The sequence below is a fragment of the Delphinus delphis genome, chromosome 7 (genome assembly GCF_949987515.2).
Source record: "Delphinus delphis chromosome 7, mDelDel1.2, whole genome shotgun sequence".
Taxonomy (NCBI): Eukaryota; Metazoa; Chordata; class Mammalia; order Artiodactyla; family Delphinidae; genus Delphinus; species Delphinus delphis.
The window spans coordinates 73,638,967-73,660,955 of record NC_082689.1 but is presented as its reverse complement, the minus strand read 5'-3'; the positions used below and the strand labels follow the sequence as shown (position 1 = coordinate 73,660,955).

The 21,989-nt window shown below is 36.5% G+C and overlaps 1 protein-coding gene across 2 annotated transcripts in view; it reads right to left on the bottom strand.

The window, feature by feature from the left end:
• ACVR1C (activin A receptor type 1C) overlaps positions 1-21,989 on the bottom strand; it is an 88,818-nt gene that overhangs the window by 35,518 nt on the left and 31,311 nt on the right. The window contains exons 2-3 of one of the 2 annotated variants that reach the window (XM_060016768.1): positions 7,812-8,042; positions 3,490-3,570 (exon numbers count right to left, since the gene is read on the bottom strand). In XM_060016768.1, the coding sequence (XP_059872751.1) occupies positions 3,490-3,570; positions 7,812-8,042 (312 nt within the window). The remainder of the gene's footprint in view (positions 1-3,489; positions 3,571-7,811; positions 8,043-21,989) is intronic. The other variant, XM_060016769.1, reaches the window with a different exon arrangement.

The window sequence follows — 21,989 nt, the reverse complement described above, 5'->3', positions numbered from 1 at the left end:
GCTGTGAACTCCCTCACTAGTTAAGATATTATCTAAGTTTCTGATACTTTTAGTTGAAAACATCCTCCTTTACCTTTTACCAATCCAGTGGGTGGAAAATAATAGTATGTTGTTTTAATTTGCATCTCCCCAGCTATTAGTTTTGTTGAACATCTTTTCAATACTTTACCACTTTGAAGATTCTCTTCTGCAAAATTTCCATGTGTGTTTTTTGCCCATTTTTTCATTTAGCACCCCCTCTCCTTCTCTCTCTTTCCACTCTCTCCCTTGCCATGTACACAGGCATGTGCACATGCACACACACACATACACAGAGGCTCTTTATCTTTTAAATAGTTATTTTTTTCCAGTCATATATGCTACAAATATTTCTATCCCATATTTCATTATCTTGGTTTTATTTATGTTATCTTTTATTATTCATTTTTATTTTAGTTTGCATGTAGTCAATTATATCTGTCTTTTCCTTTTACAGCAATTGGATTTCCTGTCTTACTTAAAAACAGCTTCCATACTGTAAAGTCATAAAAACCCTTTTTTTCCTAAATTTTCCTCTGACATTTAAATTGTTTTATGTTTCACAATTAGATATTTAATCAAGCTGTAATTTATTTTTGTATATGGTATGACACTGTGGTACAGCCCTGTTTTCTTCCAGATGGATAGATAATTATGCCAGCATCATTTCAAAAATAAACCATCCTGGAGTTTCCACTTCTGCCAAGTTACACTTTAGATGTCCACAGAGCCCTTCTTAGTACAGCACACACAAAAATGCTGAATAAAATATAAATGAAAAACTCTTTTTTCTATTATATGATTAACCTGGGAGGAAAATAAATGAATTGCTCAGCAGCCAAAAATAAAATGCAAATCCCAGGAGGTATCTGAGCACTGGGACTGCCATTTACCCTGGAGGCATCTGCCAGTTCTTGGTAGTTCAGTGCTTAGTTTATCAGATTGTATAACAAGATCAGGAAATAAAACATGGTTCCTGAAATTGTGAAAGGTCAGATCAGAGATCCTGGTATAAATCAGTCAAATATGAATGGCATTACATTGAAAATAAAACAAAATAGAAAATTTCTGCAGAGAGAGACAGGGTGTATATTCATCTATTTGTCTGTCTCAACCTTGACTTTGGGTAGAGCAAAAAAAAACCTCCCTGAGAGGTCCTCACCATAAGTGTGCATCTATATAGGCAGGCTTAGAGCCAGAATTCATGCTATATGTTGGCCAAAAAAACGTAATCAAAACACTGAATGGGTTGGAGTTGGTAGCACTTCCAGATACCTGGCAGTAGCTAATATAAATCTCCTCTGGAGGAACATATTTTAAATACAGGCATCAAAAGTTTCCTCCAGATATGATTCTCAAAACATGAACTCACAATCAAAAATTAAAAAACACGCAAGGAAAGTAGCCACCCAGAATATGAGTCAGCAGATTCAAACTCATAGAAGCTGTAGATATTATTAATTAATTATCAGAGACTCAAATATTAGAAAATATAGGGAAAACAGTTTAAGAAGCTTGAAGAATAGATACAGAAGGCCCAACTTACACAAAACCAGTAAAGAAACTGTGAGAACTTATTAGAGGGCTCACAGACAGAACCCATTACAGGGACACACACCCCAAACATCTTTTGGAACATTTTCCAAAAGAATGGAACTTTTTCACTTATTATTTGTTTGTTTACCCTGAAAACAATCCCCCTCCCCATCCTCCACCCCAAAAGTACGCACTAATTTGGGTAAATAAGTCCTTTTTTTATTGAAATGGAAATGCTCTTGAAGAGCTAAGAAAACATCATTTATTTTTGAGGTGAATTTTTCCCACCAAAGTGGCTTCTCTCCTAATTTCAGAGGAAGCTGTGAGTGGTCAATCTGCATGAGTTACTGTGCAGGAAATGTACTGAAGCCTGAGAGTACTAGATCTAAAGTCACTGGAGTCAGGGAAAGACAAGTAGAATCCAGAAAGGTGGGCAGATATTTTTGGAGTTTAAAAGAGCTATTTTTATCTGGTCTAGAAATAAACAGTAATAAGAAATTAGGTTACACTACATAAAATACATATGTTTCTCTTGCTTAACTGATTTGCATAGCCTATATTAATTGTATTATTTAAATATTCAGTATGTTCGTATAATGAAAATAACATATTTACTATTAGTAGAGACATGAGCTCCAAGCACTAGTCAAATACATGCCTGTTTTTGGAAATGGTTTTCACCTTTCAAGTTTACTTAGAAAAAAGCCCTCTAAATATTTGTGATAATAGTTGAACTTGGAAGGTCACTCCAGTGACATCAAAGATATCTACTACAATAAGCTTCAGGGAAACGAGCAATTTTTCTAATGTTATATTTCTACTAAACTATAAAATTACTTCTATCAAAAAAATTAACTCCTGAAAATTAAACCCACATGCAATGTGAAGCAAGGAAGTACTTTTTTTTAAGGGCAAGTGATCAAATTTAATGTGATCTAAATCAAATCCTGCTTACAATGATCTGAATTAATTCAACTTTAATCCAATTTAGTATTATAAATGAATGGGTAAGAAGGTTTTAAAAGGCCACTTAAAAGAAAAACATTGTAAATTAAAATAGTAACCAGATTCTTAATAGTTTGTTGAGCTAGTTAATTAAAATAATAAATGTCCTTGCTGCATTTAAAATTACCACATTTTAAATATCAACTAAAGCAGTCTCTCTTCAACTGTAAATATGTAAACAACTTATGGGGTCTGATCAGCATTTTTACTTAATGAAAGAGCACAGAGTACCTTGTACATTTTATGGGTAAGAATATTTTGTGAAATTCTTGTTTCAGATGTGTGTGCATGTGGGTTGGGGGAAATTATATAAAATGTATTTCTTTCTGTGTGCCACAATGGAAAGCTGTATGAAAGCCACTGGTCTGAAGTTTTAAGAATTAGAATCAAACACTTAAGAGGATTTTTAGGAGGGCAAGAGTTTGTGCCTACAGATCTCCAGTTGCTGAGTTACTAGGACACCATCAGGGAGAGGAAGGGGGGAGAAAAAAGTCACGAGATGTATTCAAGGTAGGAAGTTTGTCACAAAGAAACAAAGCAAGAGCCCAGTCATCACAAACAGGACTTACGGACGGAAAAGGGCCAGCTGAAACATGACAAGAGTGGGTAACTGTACCTACATGAAGTCAGTTAGCCAGAAATGACACCACAATCTGGGGTGATGAATGAAAGAGCCAAAAGGGAAGGATCCACTTAGCTTTCAGCTGAAACTGAAAAGGGAAGTCCCAGAGTTTCTCCAACCTGTTCTGGTCACCTCTCAACCTTTTCTTCTATCATTTTACCCATGAATGTGATGCAGAGGATTAAGTACTGTGGAAATATCACACTGTCTACTTTTCAGCGTGCTTTTATATATTTCATATACATGTGATCACATTTGAAATTGATAAATTCTTACTAGGCAGAGCAGGGGATATCAATCACACTCACCTGATGACACAAAAACAGCAGAGTTCTTGGCACTGGCTATATCACAGCTCAGCCTAGAGGTTCCCAACTCCTCTCCAACAGCTGCTGTTCCAAACACAGCTAATAACCATTCAGTGCTGCCTCACAGAGAGAACAACCTAACACAAGATGACTGCATATGCAATCCTACTCAATTCAATGTCAATTTACCATACCCATGTCACTAAAAGAAACAAATTTTTAGTTTATGTAAAGAAATTTGATATCAATTAAATGTCACATAACATTTTTTGTAGACATATTAATTAACTGGCTAGATAATACATACCTTCCCTGTTATAAGTAATCTTTGAAAGCCAATTAAGATAATCCATCATATCAGTAGACTAAAGAAGAAAAGTCATGCTATAATCTCAATAAATCCATGAAAATACTTGAAAAATGTTAATATCCATTCATGATTTTAAAAAAGACTTTCCCAAAACTAGCAATAAAAGCAAATCTCCTCAGTTGATAACAGGGATCTACAAAAAAAACTTCATATTTAATGGTAAAAGAGTGAGTGCACTCCTCCTAGAACCAGGAAAAAGGCAAGGATCTTTAACCACGCCTACTTATCATCATATTAGTGATCCTAGCCAGTGCAAAAAAACAAGAAAAAGAAATAAAATGTATAGAGATCAGAATGGAAGATGTAAAACTGTCTGTACTCACAGATTATTCTGTATGTAGAAAATGCCAAAGAATTTTTTAAAAAGCTATTAGAACTAATATGCTATTTTCACAAGCTTACAGGATATAAGGTCAATATACAAAATTAATTTTATTTTCATATACTGGCAGTTAACATTTAGAAATTGATATATTAAAAATACCATTTATAGTAGCATCTAAAAACATGCAATACTTAGGGATAAATTCAAGGAAATATGTATAAGACCTGTTTTCTGATAGCTACAATACACTAAGAGTAACTGAAGAAAAACTAAATAAATGGAAAAACATACTATGTTCATGGATCAAAAGAGTTAATATTATTAACATGACTATTTTCTCCAAATAATCCATACTCAACTCAATCTAATAAAAATTTCATCATCATATTTTTGTGAAAATTGTCAAACCAATTCCAAAATTTAAATGGAAATTCAAAGGACTTAGAATAGCCAAATCAATTTTGAAAAAGAACAAAGTTGGAGGGGTCATACGACCTGATTTTAATACTTACTATAAGGCTACAATAATCAAGAAAGTTTGATAGTGACATAAGTATAGATATATAGAGGCCAGAAATATACCCACATATACATGGTCACTTTATTTTAATTCAAAGGGTCAAAGTAATTGAAAGGATAGATTTTTCCACAAGATGCTAGGAACAACTTCATATACATGTGGAAAAAATAAAACTCCACCTAACCTCACATAATAACAAAAATTAAATTTAAATTGAACATAGACCTAAATGTAAAAGCTGAAATGTTAAAATTTCTACAAGAAAACATAAAAGAAAATATTTATGACCTTTGGATAGATAAAGACTTCTCAGGACATGAAATATGTGAACCATTAATAATTTTTAATAAGATAAAATATACTTCATCAAATTTTGATCTTCTACTCTGCAAAAGACACCTTCAAGGAAGCAAAATGTCAATCCACAGAATGAGAGAAAATAGGCATAATATACATATCTGATAAAGGACTTGTATTCAGAATATATAAAGAACTCTTAAATTCAACCATAAGAAGATAACCCAGTTTTTTTAATATGTAAAATATTTGACACTTTATAAAGAAAGAAACACAAATGTCCAATGTGCACAAGAAAAAAATAATTGATCATCATTAGGGAAATGCAAATTAAAACCACAATGAAATACCACTATACAATCACTTGAATGGCCAAAATTAAAAAGACTGATTATACCAAGTGCTGACAAAAATATGGATCAAATGGAACTATCATACATTTCTATTGGGAACATAAAATGGTATAAGCAGTGTGAAAACTATTTGGGAGATTAGATTTATAAATTAAACATATAGTTATTATTTGACCATTCAATTCCACTCTTAGGTATTTTCTCAAGAGAAAGGTAACATATCTCCAAAGACTTGTACTCAATTGTTCATTGCAGCTTTGTTAATAACAGCCCCAAAATGAAAACAACCTGAATACCCATTGTGGATGAAAACGTAAAAATAACAAAACATACAGTGGGATATTACCCAGCAGTAAAAAGGAAACAAGCTGCTGATATACCCAACTTCATGAATAAATCTCAAAAACATGCTGAGTGAAAGAAGCCAAGTGCAAAATTATATCTTCCATAGGACTCCTTTTATGTAAAACTCCAGTAAAAATTAATCTACAGCTATTAGAAAATAGATGAGTTTCCCGGCCCTGGTGAAAGTGGCGATTGACTGAGAACATTTTGAGGTAACGGAAATGTTGTGGCAGTTACACAAATGTATGTGTCAAGACACATCAAACTGTGCACTTAAGATGTGTGCATTTTATTATATCCAAATTATACCTCAATAAAACTGATTTTTTAAAAAGAAAGTCTGGTTCCCAAGTGGACTTAAAGGTAGATCATAGGCATCTCAGTAGTTAGACAGTTTAGAGTTGGGCTGGGAAGGACCCACATCCTAGCTGCGCTAAGCACCTTTAATTTGCCCAACTGCGTGTGAACCATTTTGTCCTCCAAGACCTTTTGTTGCAGTCAAAGTACTGTCTTGTACCCATACTGACTGGCAGAACATGGTCTTATGGATAATTCTTTATTAAGAAGACACATTAAAGAGGTCATTGCCACAGCCTAATATGGAGACTTTCCTTCCCCTCCTTAATCTTTTGGATCTTGTCATGGGAAGACCAGCATCAAATATAGGGGACCTTCATTTTAGGGTTCTCTGGTCCACCAAAATCAGGGGAGAATATATAAGGAAAGAAAAATTCTGGTATCAGAATAGATACCAGATCACTATCAAACCAAGGAAATCTATGGAATCTGAGAAAAAATAACTGTGGTCTAAAATCAAAGACTCCTAGTAGCTTTGGGGGATGAAATATGCCAACCTTGACTTCTGAGGTCGTAACATATAGGATAATGCTTCAGAGTAGTGTTTCTCAAAGAATGGGACAAGTATTAGGGGTGGTTCATGAAATGATTTTTAAGGGTTCTTGAGATTAATTGGAGTGGTAAACCAACATGATACTAAATAACATTGAATCACACAAGAATTTCTCCTCTAGTTCTCTTAGTTTTTCTGATTATGTATCAAAAGCACTCATTTCATGTTAGTATGTCTTTAACACCACTGTCTTCTCTTTTAAACAAAAAGAAAATACAAAATACCTAACTGTAATGCAGTCAGTACATTTGTTTATTTACGTAGTTACCTTTTATTTATGGCAAGTAAATTGGTTTTTCATTTGTAGAAGTAATGTCAAGTTTTTGCATAAAGTAAATGTTCTCCAGTAAAAAAGGGGGAGAGCAGTTAATTTATTAAAAATAATAATAATAATAGGTTAAAAATACTATATTAGAATATGGTGATATATGAACATCTGAGATTGGATAACAGTACATGTAAATGTTCATTTGTGAGGAAGAATATGTATTTGTGTATAGATATTAACGTACTAAAGAAAATCTACAAGCAGGACATTTTCATGTCATAAATTAGTTTTTAATTTGAATTACTTGCCCCTTACTAGCCCCCAAAATTTCAGACTCCAGATTATTGATAAAAGGCCAGATTAAGATTTTTGTACCTTGTAAATTAGGATAAAACTCCATGAAATTGGGGGAAAGGCAAGAATATATTTGCACAATAATGAAGCGTCAAATTCCATTCTATCTGTCTTCTGTTAATGAGTGCTCTCACTTGAGTGTGGGCAAAGAAGATATGCAGAAGTTACCTATGAAAAAAAGATTCTGTCTCCATAAAAGTTGGCAACCTACTATTTTTGTTTTGCTCTTTTTTCTCTTCTTTTTCTTGGTATACATTTTAATTTCTTTCCTTTAAGAGAATCCATAAAAATTTATATTTTACTTTAGGTTCATTAATCACTTCAAAAAATACAACTCGTGTACAGATTTCTTCAAAATTGTTATGCTGTTGTCAATGTTTTGACAGTCTTGCGCAATTTTTAAAAAATCAGTCTCAACTAGGCTCTAGAGAATTTTACCAAAAACAAAAAAAGGGAGAGAGAGAACTGTAAAACAGATTTTCTTATTTAAAGAAACATAAAACAGTTTGATTTCTATCATGTGTATATAGCTTTCCAAGAGTACAATTAAATTTGGCATGAACAAAGATAAACCCTTTACCTGTCGGAAGGTGCAGAGTTATGTTGTTGCAAAAATCTGTGAAGCAGCATTCCGTTTTGGTAACATTGTTGGAACTATGACAGAAGACTTGCGCATTTAATTCTGGGAGAGAGACACAGGACTTGATCACCTGTTCCTTTCCATTGGTTAACATAACGGAAGCCCAACATGCTCCTTCTGTTTGGCAGGTAAAGTTTGAAGAGTCACACAAAAGACAAACACACTTCAAACCTGGAAAAGGTAAGGCAAAAAGCTTTAGGAAGCTATAATGCAAATTTATTTCATAATACTTGAATAGCGAAATTCAATCTTTATGAAGATTGAGAGAGGGTTTAAATAGTACTAGATAGACACACATGCTAAAGCTGTTACTCCCTCTCGGCAATGTGTTTTATCAAAAGGGTTGCCCAATCATCATTTACTATTGCTTATATTTTTACAAGCAATTTATTCAGTTGCTACTATATTTTGAAACAATTTTCTAATCCATGGTGTAAATCCCTCCTTTTTAAGCTCAACCAGCTCTTTCCTAAATCAATAGCTCCTATGAAATGCTAGGATACAGTAACACAGCAACCTAGGGGCGCTGTCCAGCATCACTTGTAGAACATAAGTATTGTTACAGGAGCTGAGTAACTGAACAGTCCAGTGTATTCTGTTCATTTACAATTTCTCCTTTAAATTGTTAAGTGAATGTGCTAAACACAAACCTAACCATAGATATTTACAGCTTTAAAAAATAGTGTGACTCTTCACATTTATATTCTGTGATTCTTTAACATTATTGTATTGTCACAGTTACCTTTAAGGCATTGATGAGCCATTATACTTCCCCCTCTTCACTAAAGAATACATCTCAGAACGAGAGTCATTTGAACATAGACCATGACCCTCAGGCAATTTTCTTTAATGAACACATCTATTCAGTAGAGCAAAACAAATCAATCATAGAATTTAATATATTCGCATCAATAAAACTTTCAAAAATTAGACTTTGCTAAATTAATCTGTTTTCTTCTCAAGTTTTCTCAACATTCCCTACTTAATAAACACACACACACATATACACACACACCCCACGTTAACTCACATGTTCAAAGTGGTAGAGCACTTCTGTTCTGACGTTAAATATCTGTCATCACGTCAACCACTGGAATAATCCAGTGGTTGTGAGTAATTTATTCAAATTTTATTTAAATTATTTTTAAATAGAACAATGCTGAATAAGCCTTTTGTATCATTACTTTAATGAAGGTTTTGTTAAATCGTAACAGCACCCTGCAATTTCTGAATGTCCAACGTTTTTCCATACAATCACTTTTTTCTCAAATTAAAGTCTTTAAATTGCTAATTACTCAAATTGGAGCTGATTTTATACCTGTAAAATATTTGATACAGAAATGGCCATTTTTATACTCAACTTCAAATACCAATGTAAGCAATATAGATAATATTCCTATATAACTGCATGTGTAAGAAAGAACAAACCACATAGTGATCAATAGAAATTACCTCTTCTTTTGATAATTGTTCTTGAACAGCAAAATACCATCCCTACAAACATTTTTATTACTACATGCTAAGGGACTTACAATCATGAAATAAAATACTTTTTTTTATCAACATTGGATCAAGTATAATAGCTTACTCTTCTATTTATTCTAGTGGTTATCAATATAAATAAATATAATCTTTTGTTGATATTAATGTGCTATGGTAGAACCTAATAATGTAGACTGATTGGGACTCAGGAGAGCTAGATATATAAAATCTAGGTAATTTGGAAATGTTTTAAGTCACTCTCCTTGCATAAAAGAGAGCTCATATAATAAAGATCCATCTACCCAGGCATCTTCTGACAGTGGAATCTCCCTCTCTCTAGCATCTTCTGATTCAAATCTGACAAAAGCCTTCAAATCCTGGTAATAATCTTGGCTATTACTTGGCTCCTCTGTGCTTCCACACCCTTATATGAAAGGTGAGATATACCTCCTCACGGTGTCATTATGGAGAATAAAATAGTTAATCTACATAAAGTCCTAAGAATAATGCCTGGCTCATAGGAATTACTATGTAAATATTAGTGACTCTGTCTTCTTTTACTGGAGGAGTTAAAGCTGGTGGTCCTATGAAACAATCAAAATACATTTGTAATCCATAAAGAAAGACTGAATGAACTAATGTGCACAGACCATTTAAAAAGCATAACAAAGAGTGTTTTTCCTATGTTTTCCTCTAAGAGTTTTACAGTGTCTAGTCTTAAACTTAGGTCTTTAATCCATTTTGAGCTTATTTTTGTGTATGGTGTTAGCTAGTGTTATAATTTCATTTTTTACATGCAGCTGTCCAGTTTTCCCAGAGCCACTTATTGAAGAGGCTGTCCTTTCTCCATTGTATATTCTTGCTTCCTTTGTCATAAATTAGGTGACCATATGTGTGTGGGTTTAACTCTGGGTTTAAAACTCTTAGAGGAAAACATAGGAAAAACACTCTTTGACATAAACCACAGCAAGATCTTTTTTGACCCGCCTCCTAGAGTAATGAAAATAGAAACAAAAATAAACAAATGGGACCTAATGAAACTTAAAAGCTTTTGCACAGCAAAGGAAACCATAAACAAGATGAAAAGACAACCCTCAGAATGGGAGAAAATATTTGCAAATGAAGCAATGGACAAAGGATTAATCTCCAAAATATACAAACAGCTCATGGAGCTCAATATCAAAAAACAAACAACCCAATTAAAAAATGGCCAGAAGACCTAAATAGACATTTCACCAAAGAAGACACACAGTTGGCCAAGAGGCACATGAAAAGATGCTCAATATCACTAATTGTTACAGAAATGCAAATCAAAACTACAATAAGGTATCACCTCACATGGGTCAGAATGGCCGTCATCAAAAAATCTACAAACAATAAATGCTGGAGAGGGTGTGGAGAAAAGGGAACCCTTTTGCACTGTTGGTGGGAATGTAAATTGATACAGCCACTATGGAGAAGAGTATGGAGGTTCCTTAAAAAACTAAAAATAGAACTACCATATGACCCAGCAATCCCACTACTGGGCATATACCCTGAGAAAACCATAATTAAAAATGACACATGTACCCAATGTTCATTGCAGCACTATTTACAATAGCCAGGACATGGAAACAACCTAAATGTCCAATGATAGATGAATGGATAAAGAAGATGTGGTACATATATACAATGGAATATTACTCAGCCATTTGAAGGAACGAAATTGGGTCTTTGGAGAGATGTGGATGGACCTAGAGTCTGTCATACAGTGAAGTAAGCCAGAAAGAGAAAAACAAATACCAGATATTAATGCATATATGTGGAATCTAGAAAAATGGTACAGATGAACCTATTTGCAGGGCAGGAATAGAGACGTAGATGTAGAGAATGGACAAGTGGACACAGTGGGGGAAGGGGAGGGTGGGACGAATTGAGAGATTAGGATTGACATATATACACTACCTTACATAAAACAGATAGCTAACAGGAACATGCTATAAAGAACAGGAAGCTCATCTTGGTGCTCTGTGATGACCTAGATGGATGGGATGGGGGAGGTGGTGGGAGGGAGATCCAAGAGGGAGAGGATATATGTATACATATAGCTGATTCACTTCATTGTACAGCAGAAACTGACACAACATTGTAAAGCAATTATACTCCAATAAAGAATAAAAATAAAAAAGCATAACAAAGAAATGCATCTCTTTCTGCATGGCTGAGTGAGTTGAAAGCTCTTATTCTTTTAATGGTCCAGGCTAGATCCCCAGTGGTCACAAAGAAGGGTGGTCTTGTGATAGTACAGATAAAGATTTCAGGAAAACACCAAGTTTCCAGTCCTGGCTCTGTCACTCACTTGTTGATTGGCTTTGGAGAAGATATTTAACCTTATAGGGCTTCAGTGCCTTCCTCTGAAAAATGGGAAATTAACCAGGGGAAGGGTAGTGGGTCTAGAAATCCTGAAGTCTCATAGAGTGCCAACATTTTACAATTTTATGAATTTACAACTTACGGAAATTTAAAAATATGGAAAATTCTTTTACAATTAAAAAACCTACCCCACTGTGGTTATTCTTCAATCTCATATTTTAAGGGGCTGAAGTTGGGAAGAATAACTCTCCTGACACATAGTCTCAAACCATTTGTTACTAGACTCTTCATCAGAGTCTCCTTGAATTTTCTATTTCCATGAGAAGCCTAGCCTGGAAATCAAGGCAAGTAACTAAGGGATATGGGTCCAATGAGTGGAGACAACCATAAAGTACTCAATAACTAAACATATGTTAGTTTCATGTGTGCTTATTGTTGCGTATAATTCCCAGTGCAACCGTGGGAATTAGTTGCCACTCTCTCCATTTTACAGATAATGAAATGAGGCTCAAAAAGATCAAGTGACTGAATTTATGTGGCAGTCATCAGACTACTCAAACAATGTTGTCTCTATCCTACCAAAGCTGATATTAAAAAAAAAAAAAGATGGGTACAGAAACCATCCTCACACCTCACCAGTTTCTAGCAATGGTGAATAAAATATAACTTATTATAAAATTTATATTTTATATACAAGAAAATATTTTATTTTTAGAATAAAATTTAATTCTAATACAGCAAAAAGAAATTAATAATTACTTAACAATGGACAATTGATATTTTGATCTTTATTGTCCTAATTATCTTTTTAAACAAATTCTGCCTACATATTTTCTGAGACAAGTGGTCAAATAAAAGTCAATATCCTGTGCCTAATATCTAGTATAAATAATCTTACCTTTCAGTTTGTTTAAGTTTTGTATTAAGTGTAAGTTTCTAAGTACATAATCTGATACTTTCTCTTGGAAGCATTACTAGCTCCTTATAAAAATGATTACAGGGCTTCCCTGGTGGCGCAGTGGTTGAGAGTCCACCTGCCAATGCAGGGGACACGGGTTCGTGCCCCGGTCTGGGAAGATCCCACATGCCGCGGAGCGGTTGCCCCGTGAGCCATGGCCACTGAGCCTGTGAGTCCAGAGCCTGTGCTCCGCAACAGGAGAGGCCACAACAGTTAGAGGCCTGTGTACTGCAAAAAAAAAAAAAAACTCCTTCAATTTAAAGTAAAAGGTACCAATCAGAAGAATAATACAGACCAAAGTGATACAGTTAAGACATAGTTAAGTGACACATTTACTTTAAATCTTGCATGCTGGAAAACACTGAAAAAACTGAGGATTTGTTGATGATAATGGCTTCAAACAATTGCTAAATGTCCTCATTTATTCCAGGTCAATTGGCTGTACTGTAGCACTGACAGAGAACAAACAGTAAACTAAAACGAACCTAAGATGTATATCTAAGACACAACCTACAAACGTATTCAGTCTTGCACATAGTGGATTGGTGGGAAATGAAAAATGCAAGACTGAACATAGATCCCTAGTGTTACCAATTAAAACATAGGTTGCCATTAGAGACGAGACATGCATTCATATTTTGTTTTTTAAAAAAAATTATGTTATTGAGTCAATTACACTAGAATATTCTATGACAGGATAAAACTGATTGTTAGCAGACAACAGGTCAGACTTACATTTCTTTATTTTATACTTTCCCATTACTGTACTTGAGTCATATGGAAAGGGATAGCAAATGAAGTAGAAGAAGGAGGTAATTACCCGTAATAAGGAGGTCTATTAGATTTTCCCCACAAGGAAGATTGCATTTTTCTTGTGTCTCCTCCTACCCTTTTAATTATCCTCTTCTTCCCCCTTTTTGCCAATTAGTCTATAAAAGCCAAGACATCTGTTACCCACAAGACATCTGTTACCCACATGAAACCAAAGGATGTGCATATTTCTAATCAACCAGAAAATAAATGTTCATCCATATTTACACGTGGTGGCAAGCACACCCTGGTGTCTAGAAATGTAAAGACCATAAGACTACAAAAAAGAACCCAATGTATCACTTGTGTTTGTGTGCTATTCTTACTAATATTTGGTTGGGAAATATTAGTGTTTTGAATTAGATACTATTTTCAATAAACTGGTTTCCTACATTTGGGGGTTATATGCTAAAACATTTATTAGCCAGTGCCTTACATAAATTTCTGACACATACCTTTTCCTCTTTTCCAAAAATTAGGTGATTCAATTTCCCTAATTTGGGAGCAGGACATAAAATGCAAAATATCTTTTTAATTCAGAAAACTCTCAGGTTTGACCTGCTGCCTTTCATCATTTGCAGACTTCTGAGTTAAAAAAAGAACAACTCAAGCTCATCAGTGTTTTGAATATGAAAAGGACAGCAACAGGAAAGGAGCCGGGACAACTGGCACTACTGTCTGTGAAGTAAAGCTAGACAGGGCAATGGAAATTCTTTGATCCTTTGTATTCCTTTTCAAAATTTTATTTTCTTGTCATATGGTCATTTCAAAACATTTTCCCTTTTTAATGGTAAGGAAAAATAGAATAGAAAAAGAAAGTAGCTTTAATAAAATATGGGCAGAGGACCTTAAGATGGCAGAGGAGTAAGATGTGGAGATCACCTGCCTCCCCACAAATACATCAAAAATACATCTAGGGCTGCCCTGGTGGCGCAGTGGTTGAGAGTCCACCTGCCGATGCAGGGAACACGGGTTTGTGCCCCGGTCTGGGAAGATCCCACATGCCGTGGAGCGGCTAGGCCCGTGAGCCATGGCCACTGAGCCTGCATGTCCAGAGCCTGTGCTCCGCAACGGGAGAGGCCACAACAGTGAGAGGCCCGTGTACTGCAAAAAAAAAAAAAAAAAAAAAATCTACATGTGGAACAACTCTTACAGAAAACCTACTGAATGCTGGCAGAAGACCTCAGACCTCTCCAAAGGCAAGAAACTCCCCACGTATCTGGGTAGGGCAAAAGAAAAAAAGTAAAAACAGAGACAAAAGAATAGGGATGGGACCTGCACCTCTGGGAGGGAGCTGTGAAGGACGAAAAGTTTCCACACACTAGGAAGCCCCTTCACTGGTGGAGACGGGCTGGGGCGGGGTGGGAGGAACCTTCAGAGCCATGGAGGAGAGTGCAGCAGCAGGGGTGCAGAGAGCAAAGCAGAGAGATCCCCTCACAGAGGATCGCTGCCAACCAGCACTCATCAGCCTGAGACGCTTGTCTGCTCACCCACTGGGGAGAGTGGGGGCTGGGAGCTGAGGTTCGGGCTTTGGAGGTCAGATCTCAGGGAGAGGTTGGGATCTCTGGGGTTAGCTGCATGAACACAACCTGAAGGGGGCTAGTGCACCACAGCTAGCTGGGAGGGAGTCAGGGAAAAAGTCTGGAACTGCCTAAGAGTCAAGAGAACATTGTTTCAGAGTGCGTGAGGAGAGGGGATTCAGAGCACCACCTAAAAGAGCTCCAGAGATGGGCATGAGCCACGGCTATCAGTGCGGACACCAGAGATGGGCATAAAACACTAAGGCTGCTGCTGCAGCCACCAAGAATCCTGTGTGCAAACACAGGTCACTATCCACACCTCCCCTCCCAGGAGCCTGTGCAGCCCGCCACGGCCAGGGTACCGTAATCCAGGGAGAACTTCCCCAGGAGAACACACGGCGCGCCTCCGGCTGTTGCAAGGTCACGCTGGCCTCTGCTGCTGCAGGCTCGCCCCACATTCAGTACCTCTCCCTTCCCACGGCCTGAGTGAGCCAGAGCCCCTGATTCAGACACTCCTTTAACCCCCTCCTGTCTGGGCGAAGAACAGATGCCATCAGGCGACCTACATGCAGAGGCGGGGCCAAATCCAAAGCTGAACCCCGGGAGCTGTGCAAAGAAAGAAGAGAAAGGGAAATCTCTCCCTGCAGCCTCAGGAGCAGCAGATTAAATCTCCACAATCGACTTGTTGTACCCTGCATCTGTGGAATATCTGAATAGACAATGAATCATCCCAAAATTGAGGCGGTGGACTTTGGGATCAACTGTAGACTTCGGGTTTGCTTTCTGCATCTAATTTGTTTCTGGTTTTATGTTTATCTTAGTTAAGTATTTAGAGCTTATTATCATTGATAGATTCTTTTATTGATTTGGTTGCTCTCTTTCTTTTTACATATATATTTTTTCTTTTCTTTTTCTCTTTTTGTGACTGTGTATGTGTATGCTTCTTTGTGTGATTTTGTCTGTATAGGGTTGCTTTTACCATTTGTCCTAGGGTTCTGTCAGTCTGTTTTTCTTTTTAGTATAGTTTTTAGCACTTGTTATCATTGGTGGATTTGTTTATCGGTTTGGTTGCTCTCTTCTTTTATTTTTAGTTTTTTTTTATTTTAATAACTTTATTTATTTATTTTTCTTTCTTTCTTTCTTTTCTACCTTTTATTCTGAGCCGTGTGGCTGACAGGGTCTTCATGCTCCGGCCGGGTGTCATGCCTGAGCCCCTGAGGTGAGAGAGCCTAGTTCAGGACATTGGTCCACCAGAGACCTCCGGAACCCATGTTATACCAATTGGCAAGAGCTCTCCCAGAGATCCCCGTCTCAATGCTAAGACCCAGCTCCATTCAATGACAAGCAAGCTACAGTGCTGGACATGCCATGACAAACAACTAGCAAGACAGGAACACAACCCCACCCATTAGCAGAGAGGCTGCCTAAAATCATAGTAAGTTCACAAACATTCCAAAACACACCACCAGGTGCAGTCCTGGCCACCAGAAACACAAGATCCAGCCTCATCCACCAGAACACAGGCACCAGTACCCTCCACCAGGAAGCCTACACAAACCACTTAACCAAACCTAGCCACTGGGGGAAGACACCAAAAACAATGGGAACTGTGAACCTGCAGCCTGTGAAAAGGAGACCCCAAACACAGTAAGTTAAGCAAAATGAGAAGACAGAGAAATACACAGTACATGAAGGAGCAAGGGGTAAACTCACCAGACCAAACAAATGAAGAGAAATAGGCTGTCTACGTGAAAAAGAATTCAGAGTATGGATAGTAAAGATGGTCCAAAATCTTGGAAATAGAATAAATACAAGAAACGTTTAACAAGGACCTAGAAGAACGAAAGAGCAAACAAACAATTATGAACAACACAAGAAATGAAATTAAAAATTCTCTAGAAAAAATCAAGAGCAGAAAAACGGAGGCAGAAGAAGGGATAAGTGACCTAGAAGATAAAATAGTGGAAATAACTACCAAAGAGAAGAATAAAGAAAAAAGAATGAAAAGAATTGAGGACAGTCTCAGAGACCTCTGGGACATTAAACTCACCAATATTTGAATTATAGGGGTCCCAAAGGGGAATAGAAAAAGAAAGAGTCTGAGAAAATAATTGAGGAGATTATACTTGAAAACTTCCCTAATATGGGAAAGGAAATGGTCAATCAAGTCTAGGAAGTGCAGAGAGTCCCATACAGGATAAATACAAGGAGAAACACGCCAAGACACATATTAATCAAACTATCGGGCTTCCCTGGTGGCGCAGTGGTTGAGAGTCCGCCTGCTGATGCAGGGGACGCAGGTTCATGCCCCGGTCGAGGAAGATCCCACATGCCGTGGAGCGGCTGGGCCTGTGAGCCATGGCCGCTGAGCCTGCGCGTCCAGAGCCTGTGCTCCACAACGGGAAAGGCCACAACAGTGAGAGGCCTGTGTACCGCAAAACAAAAACAAACAAAAAAACTATCAAAAAGTAGATACAAAGAAAACATATTAAAAGCAGCAATAGAAAAGGAACAAATAACATACAAGGGGCTCTCCATAAGATTAACAGCTGATCTTTCAGCAGAAACTCTGCAAGCCAGAAGGGACAGGCAGGACATATTTAAAGTGATGAAGGGGAAAAACCTACAACCAAGAATACTCTACCCAGTAAGGATCTCATTCAGATTCAACAGAGAAATTAAAACCTTTACAGACAAGCAAAAGCTAAGAGAATTCAGCACCAACAAACCAGCTTTGACAAAAACGCTAAAGGAACTTCTCTAGGCAGGAAACAGAGACTTACAAAAACAAACCCAAACCAATTAAGAAAATGGTAATGGGAACATACATATTGATAATTACCTTAAATGTAAGTAGATTAAATGCTCCAACCAAAAGACATAAACTGGCTGAATGGATACAAAACAAGACACATATATATGCTGTCTACAAGTGACCCACATCAGACCTAGGGACACATACAGACTGAAAGTGAGGGGATGGAAAAAGGTATTCCATGCAAATGGAAATCAAAAGAAAGCTGGAGTAGCAATTATCATATCAGACAAAATAGACTTTAAAATAAAGACTATTACAAGAAACAAAGAAGGACACTGCATAATGATCAAGGGATCAATCAAAGAAGAACATATAACAATTGTAAATATTTATGCACCCAACATAGGAGCACCTCAATACATACGGCAAATGCTAACAGCCGTAAAAGGGGAAATTGACAGCAACACAATCATAGTAGGGGACTTTAACAACCCACTTTCACCAATGGACAGATCGTCCAAATTGAAAATAAATAAGGAAACACAAGCTTTAAATGACACATTAAACAAGATGGACTTAATTCATATTTATAGGACAGTCCATCCAAAAAAAACCAGAATACACTTTCTTCTCAAGTGCTTATGGAACATTCTCCAGGAGAGACCATATCTTGGGTCACAAATCAAGCCTTGGTTAATTTAAGAAAATTGAAATCATATCAAGTATCTTCTCTGACCACAACGCTATGAGACTAGATAGCAATTATAGGAAAAAAACCTGCAAAAACTACAAACACATGGAGGCTAAACAATACACTACTTATAACCAAGAGATCACTGAAGAAATAGAAGAGGAAATCAAAAAATACCTAGAAACAAATGACAATGAAAACACGACAACCCAAAACCTATGGGATGCAGCAAAAACAGTTCTAAGAGGGAAGTTTATAGCAATACAATCTTACCTCAAGAAACAAGAAACATCTCAAATAAACAACCTAACCTCACACCTAAAGCAATTAGAGAAAGAAGAACAAAAATACCCCAAAGTCAGCAGAAGGAAAGAAATCATAAAGATCAGATCAGAAATAAATGAAAACGAAATGAAGGAAACAATAGGAAAGATCAATAAAACTAAAAGCTCGTTCTCTGAGAAGATAAACAAAATTGATAAACCATTAGCCAGATTCATCAAGAAAAAAAGGGAGAAGACTCAAATCAATAGAACTAGAAATGAAAAAAGGGAAGTAACAACTGACATTGCAGAAATACAAAGGATAATGAGAGATTACTACAAGCAACTCTATGCCAATAAAATGGACAACCTGGAAGAAATGGACAAATTCTTAGAAAGCACAACCTTCCAAGGCTGAACCAGGAAGAAATGGAAAATATAAACAGACCAAACACAAGCACTGAAATTGAGACTCTGATTAAAAATCTTCCAACAAACAAAAGCCCAGGACCAGATGGGTTCACAGGCAAATTCTATCGAACGGTTAGAGAAGAGCTAACACCTATCCTTCTCAAACTCTTCTAAAATATAGCAGAGGGAGGAATACTCCCAAACTCATTCTACAAGGCCACCATCACCCTGATACCAAAACCGGACAAAGATGCCACAAAAAAAGAAAACAACAGGCCAATATCACTGATGAACATAGATGCAAAAATCCTTAACAAAATGCTAGCAAACAGAATCCAACAGCACATTAAAAGGATCATACACCATGATCAAGTGGGGTTTATCCCAAGAATGCAAGGATTTTTCAATATATGCAAATCAGTCAATGTGATACACCTTATTAACAAATTGAAGGAGAAACACCACATGATCATCTCAATAGATGCAGAAAAAGATTTTGACAAAATTCAACACGCATTTATGACAAAAACCCTCTGGAAAGGGGGTTTACCTCAATGTAATAAAGATCATGTTGACAAATCCACAGCCAACATCATTCTCAATGGTGAAAAACTGAAACCATTTCCACTATCATCAGGAACAAGACAAGGATGCCCACTCTCACCACTATTATTTAAAATAGTTTTGGAAGTTTTAGCCACAGTAATCAGAGAAGAAAAAGAAATAAAAGGAATCCAAATCAGAAGTGAAGAAGTAAAACTGTCACTGTTTGCAGATGACATGATACTATACAAAGAGAATCATAAAGATGCTACCAGAAAACCATTAGAGCTAAACAATGAAATTGGTAAAAGTAGCAGGATACAAAATTAATGCACAGAAATCTCTTGCATTCCTATACACTAATGATGAAAAATCTGAAAGAGAAATTAAGGAAACACTCCCATTTACCATTGCAACAAAAAGAATAAAATACCTAGGAATAAACCTACCTAAGGAGACAAAAGACCTGTATGCAGAAAACTATAAGACACTGATGAAAGAAATTGAAGATGATACAAACAGATGGAGAGGTATACCATGTTCTTGGATTGGAGGATTCAACATTGTGAAAATTACTATACTACCCAAAGCAATCTACAGATTCAATGCAATCCCTATCAAACTACCAAGGCATTTTTCTGAGAACTAGAACAAAAAAATTCACAATTTGTATGGAAACACAGAAGACCCTGAATAGCCAAAGCAATCTTGAGAAAGAAAAATGGAGCTGGAGGAATCAGATTCCTGGACTTCAGACTATACTACAAAGCTACAGTAATCAAGACAATATGGTATTGGCACAAAAGCAGAAATATAGATCAGTGGAACAGGGTAGAAAGCTCAGAGATAAATCCACACACACATGTTTACCTTATCTTTGATAAAGGAGGCAGGAATATACCGTGGAGAAAAGACAGCCTTTTCAATAAGTGGTGCTGGGAAAACTGGACAGCTACATGTAAGAGAATGAAATTAGAACACTCCCTAACACCCTATACAAAAATAAACTCAAAATGGATTAAAGACCTAAATGTTAGGCCAGGCACTATAAAAACTCTTAGAAGAAAACATAGGCAGAACACTCTATGACATAAACCACAGCAAGATCCTTTTTGACCCACCTCCTAGAGGAATAGAAATAAAAACAAAAATAAACAAATGGGACCTAATGAAACTTAAAAGCTTTTGCATAGCAAAGGAAACCATAAACAAGATGAAAAGACAACCCTCAGAATGGGAGAAAATATTTTCAAATGAAGCAACTGACAAAGGATTAATCTCCAAAATATACAAGCAGCTCATGCAGCTCAATATCAAAAAAACAAACAACCCAATCCAAAAATGGTCAGAGGACCTAAGTAGACATTTCTCCAAAGAAGATATACAGATTTCCAACAAACACATGAAAGAATGCTCAACATCACTAATCATTAGAAAAATGCAAATCAAAACTACAATTAGGTACCACCTCACACCGGTCAGAATGGCCATCATCAAAAAATCTACAAACAATAAATGCTGGAGAGCGTTTGGAGAAAAGGGCACCCTACTGCACTGTTGGTAGGAATGTAAATTGATACAGCCACTATGGAGAACAGTATGGAGGTTCCTTTAAAAACTAAAAATAGAACTACCATACGACCCAGCAATCCCACTCCTGGGCATATACCCTGAGAAAACCATAATTCAAAGAGTCATGTACCACAATGTTCATTGCAGCACTATTTACAGTAGCCAGGACATGGAAGCAACCTAAGTGTCCATTGACAAATGAATGGATAAAGAAGATATGGCACATATATACAATGGAATATTACTCAGCCATAAAAAGAAATGAAACTAAGTTATTTGTATTGAGGTGGATGGACCTAGAGTCTGTCTTACAGAGTGAAGTAAGTCAGAAAGAGAAAAACAAATACTGTATGCTAACACATATATAGAGAATCTAAAAAAAAAAAAAAAAAGGTTCTGATGAACCTAGAGGCAGGACAGGAATAAAGATGCAGATGTAGAGAATGGACTTGAGGACACAGGGAGGGGGAAGGGTAAGCTGGGATGAAGTGAGAGAGTGGCATTGACATATATACACTACCAAATGTAAAATAGATAGCTAGTGAGAAGCAGCTGCATAGCACAGGGAGATCAGCTCACTGCTTTGTGACCACCTAGAGGGGTGGGATATGGAGGGTGGGAGGGAGATGCAAGAGGGAGGGGTTACGGGGATATATGAATACATATAGCTGATTCACTTTGTTATACAGCAGAAACTAACAACAACCTTGTAAAGCAATTATACTACAATAAAGATGCTAAATAAAGAAATAAAATAT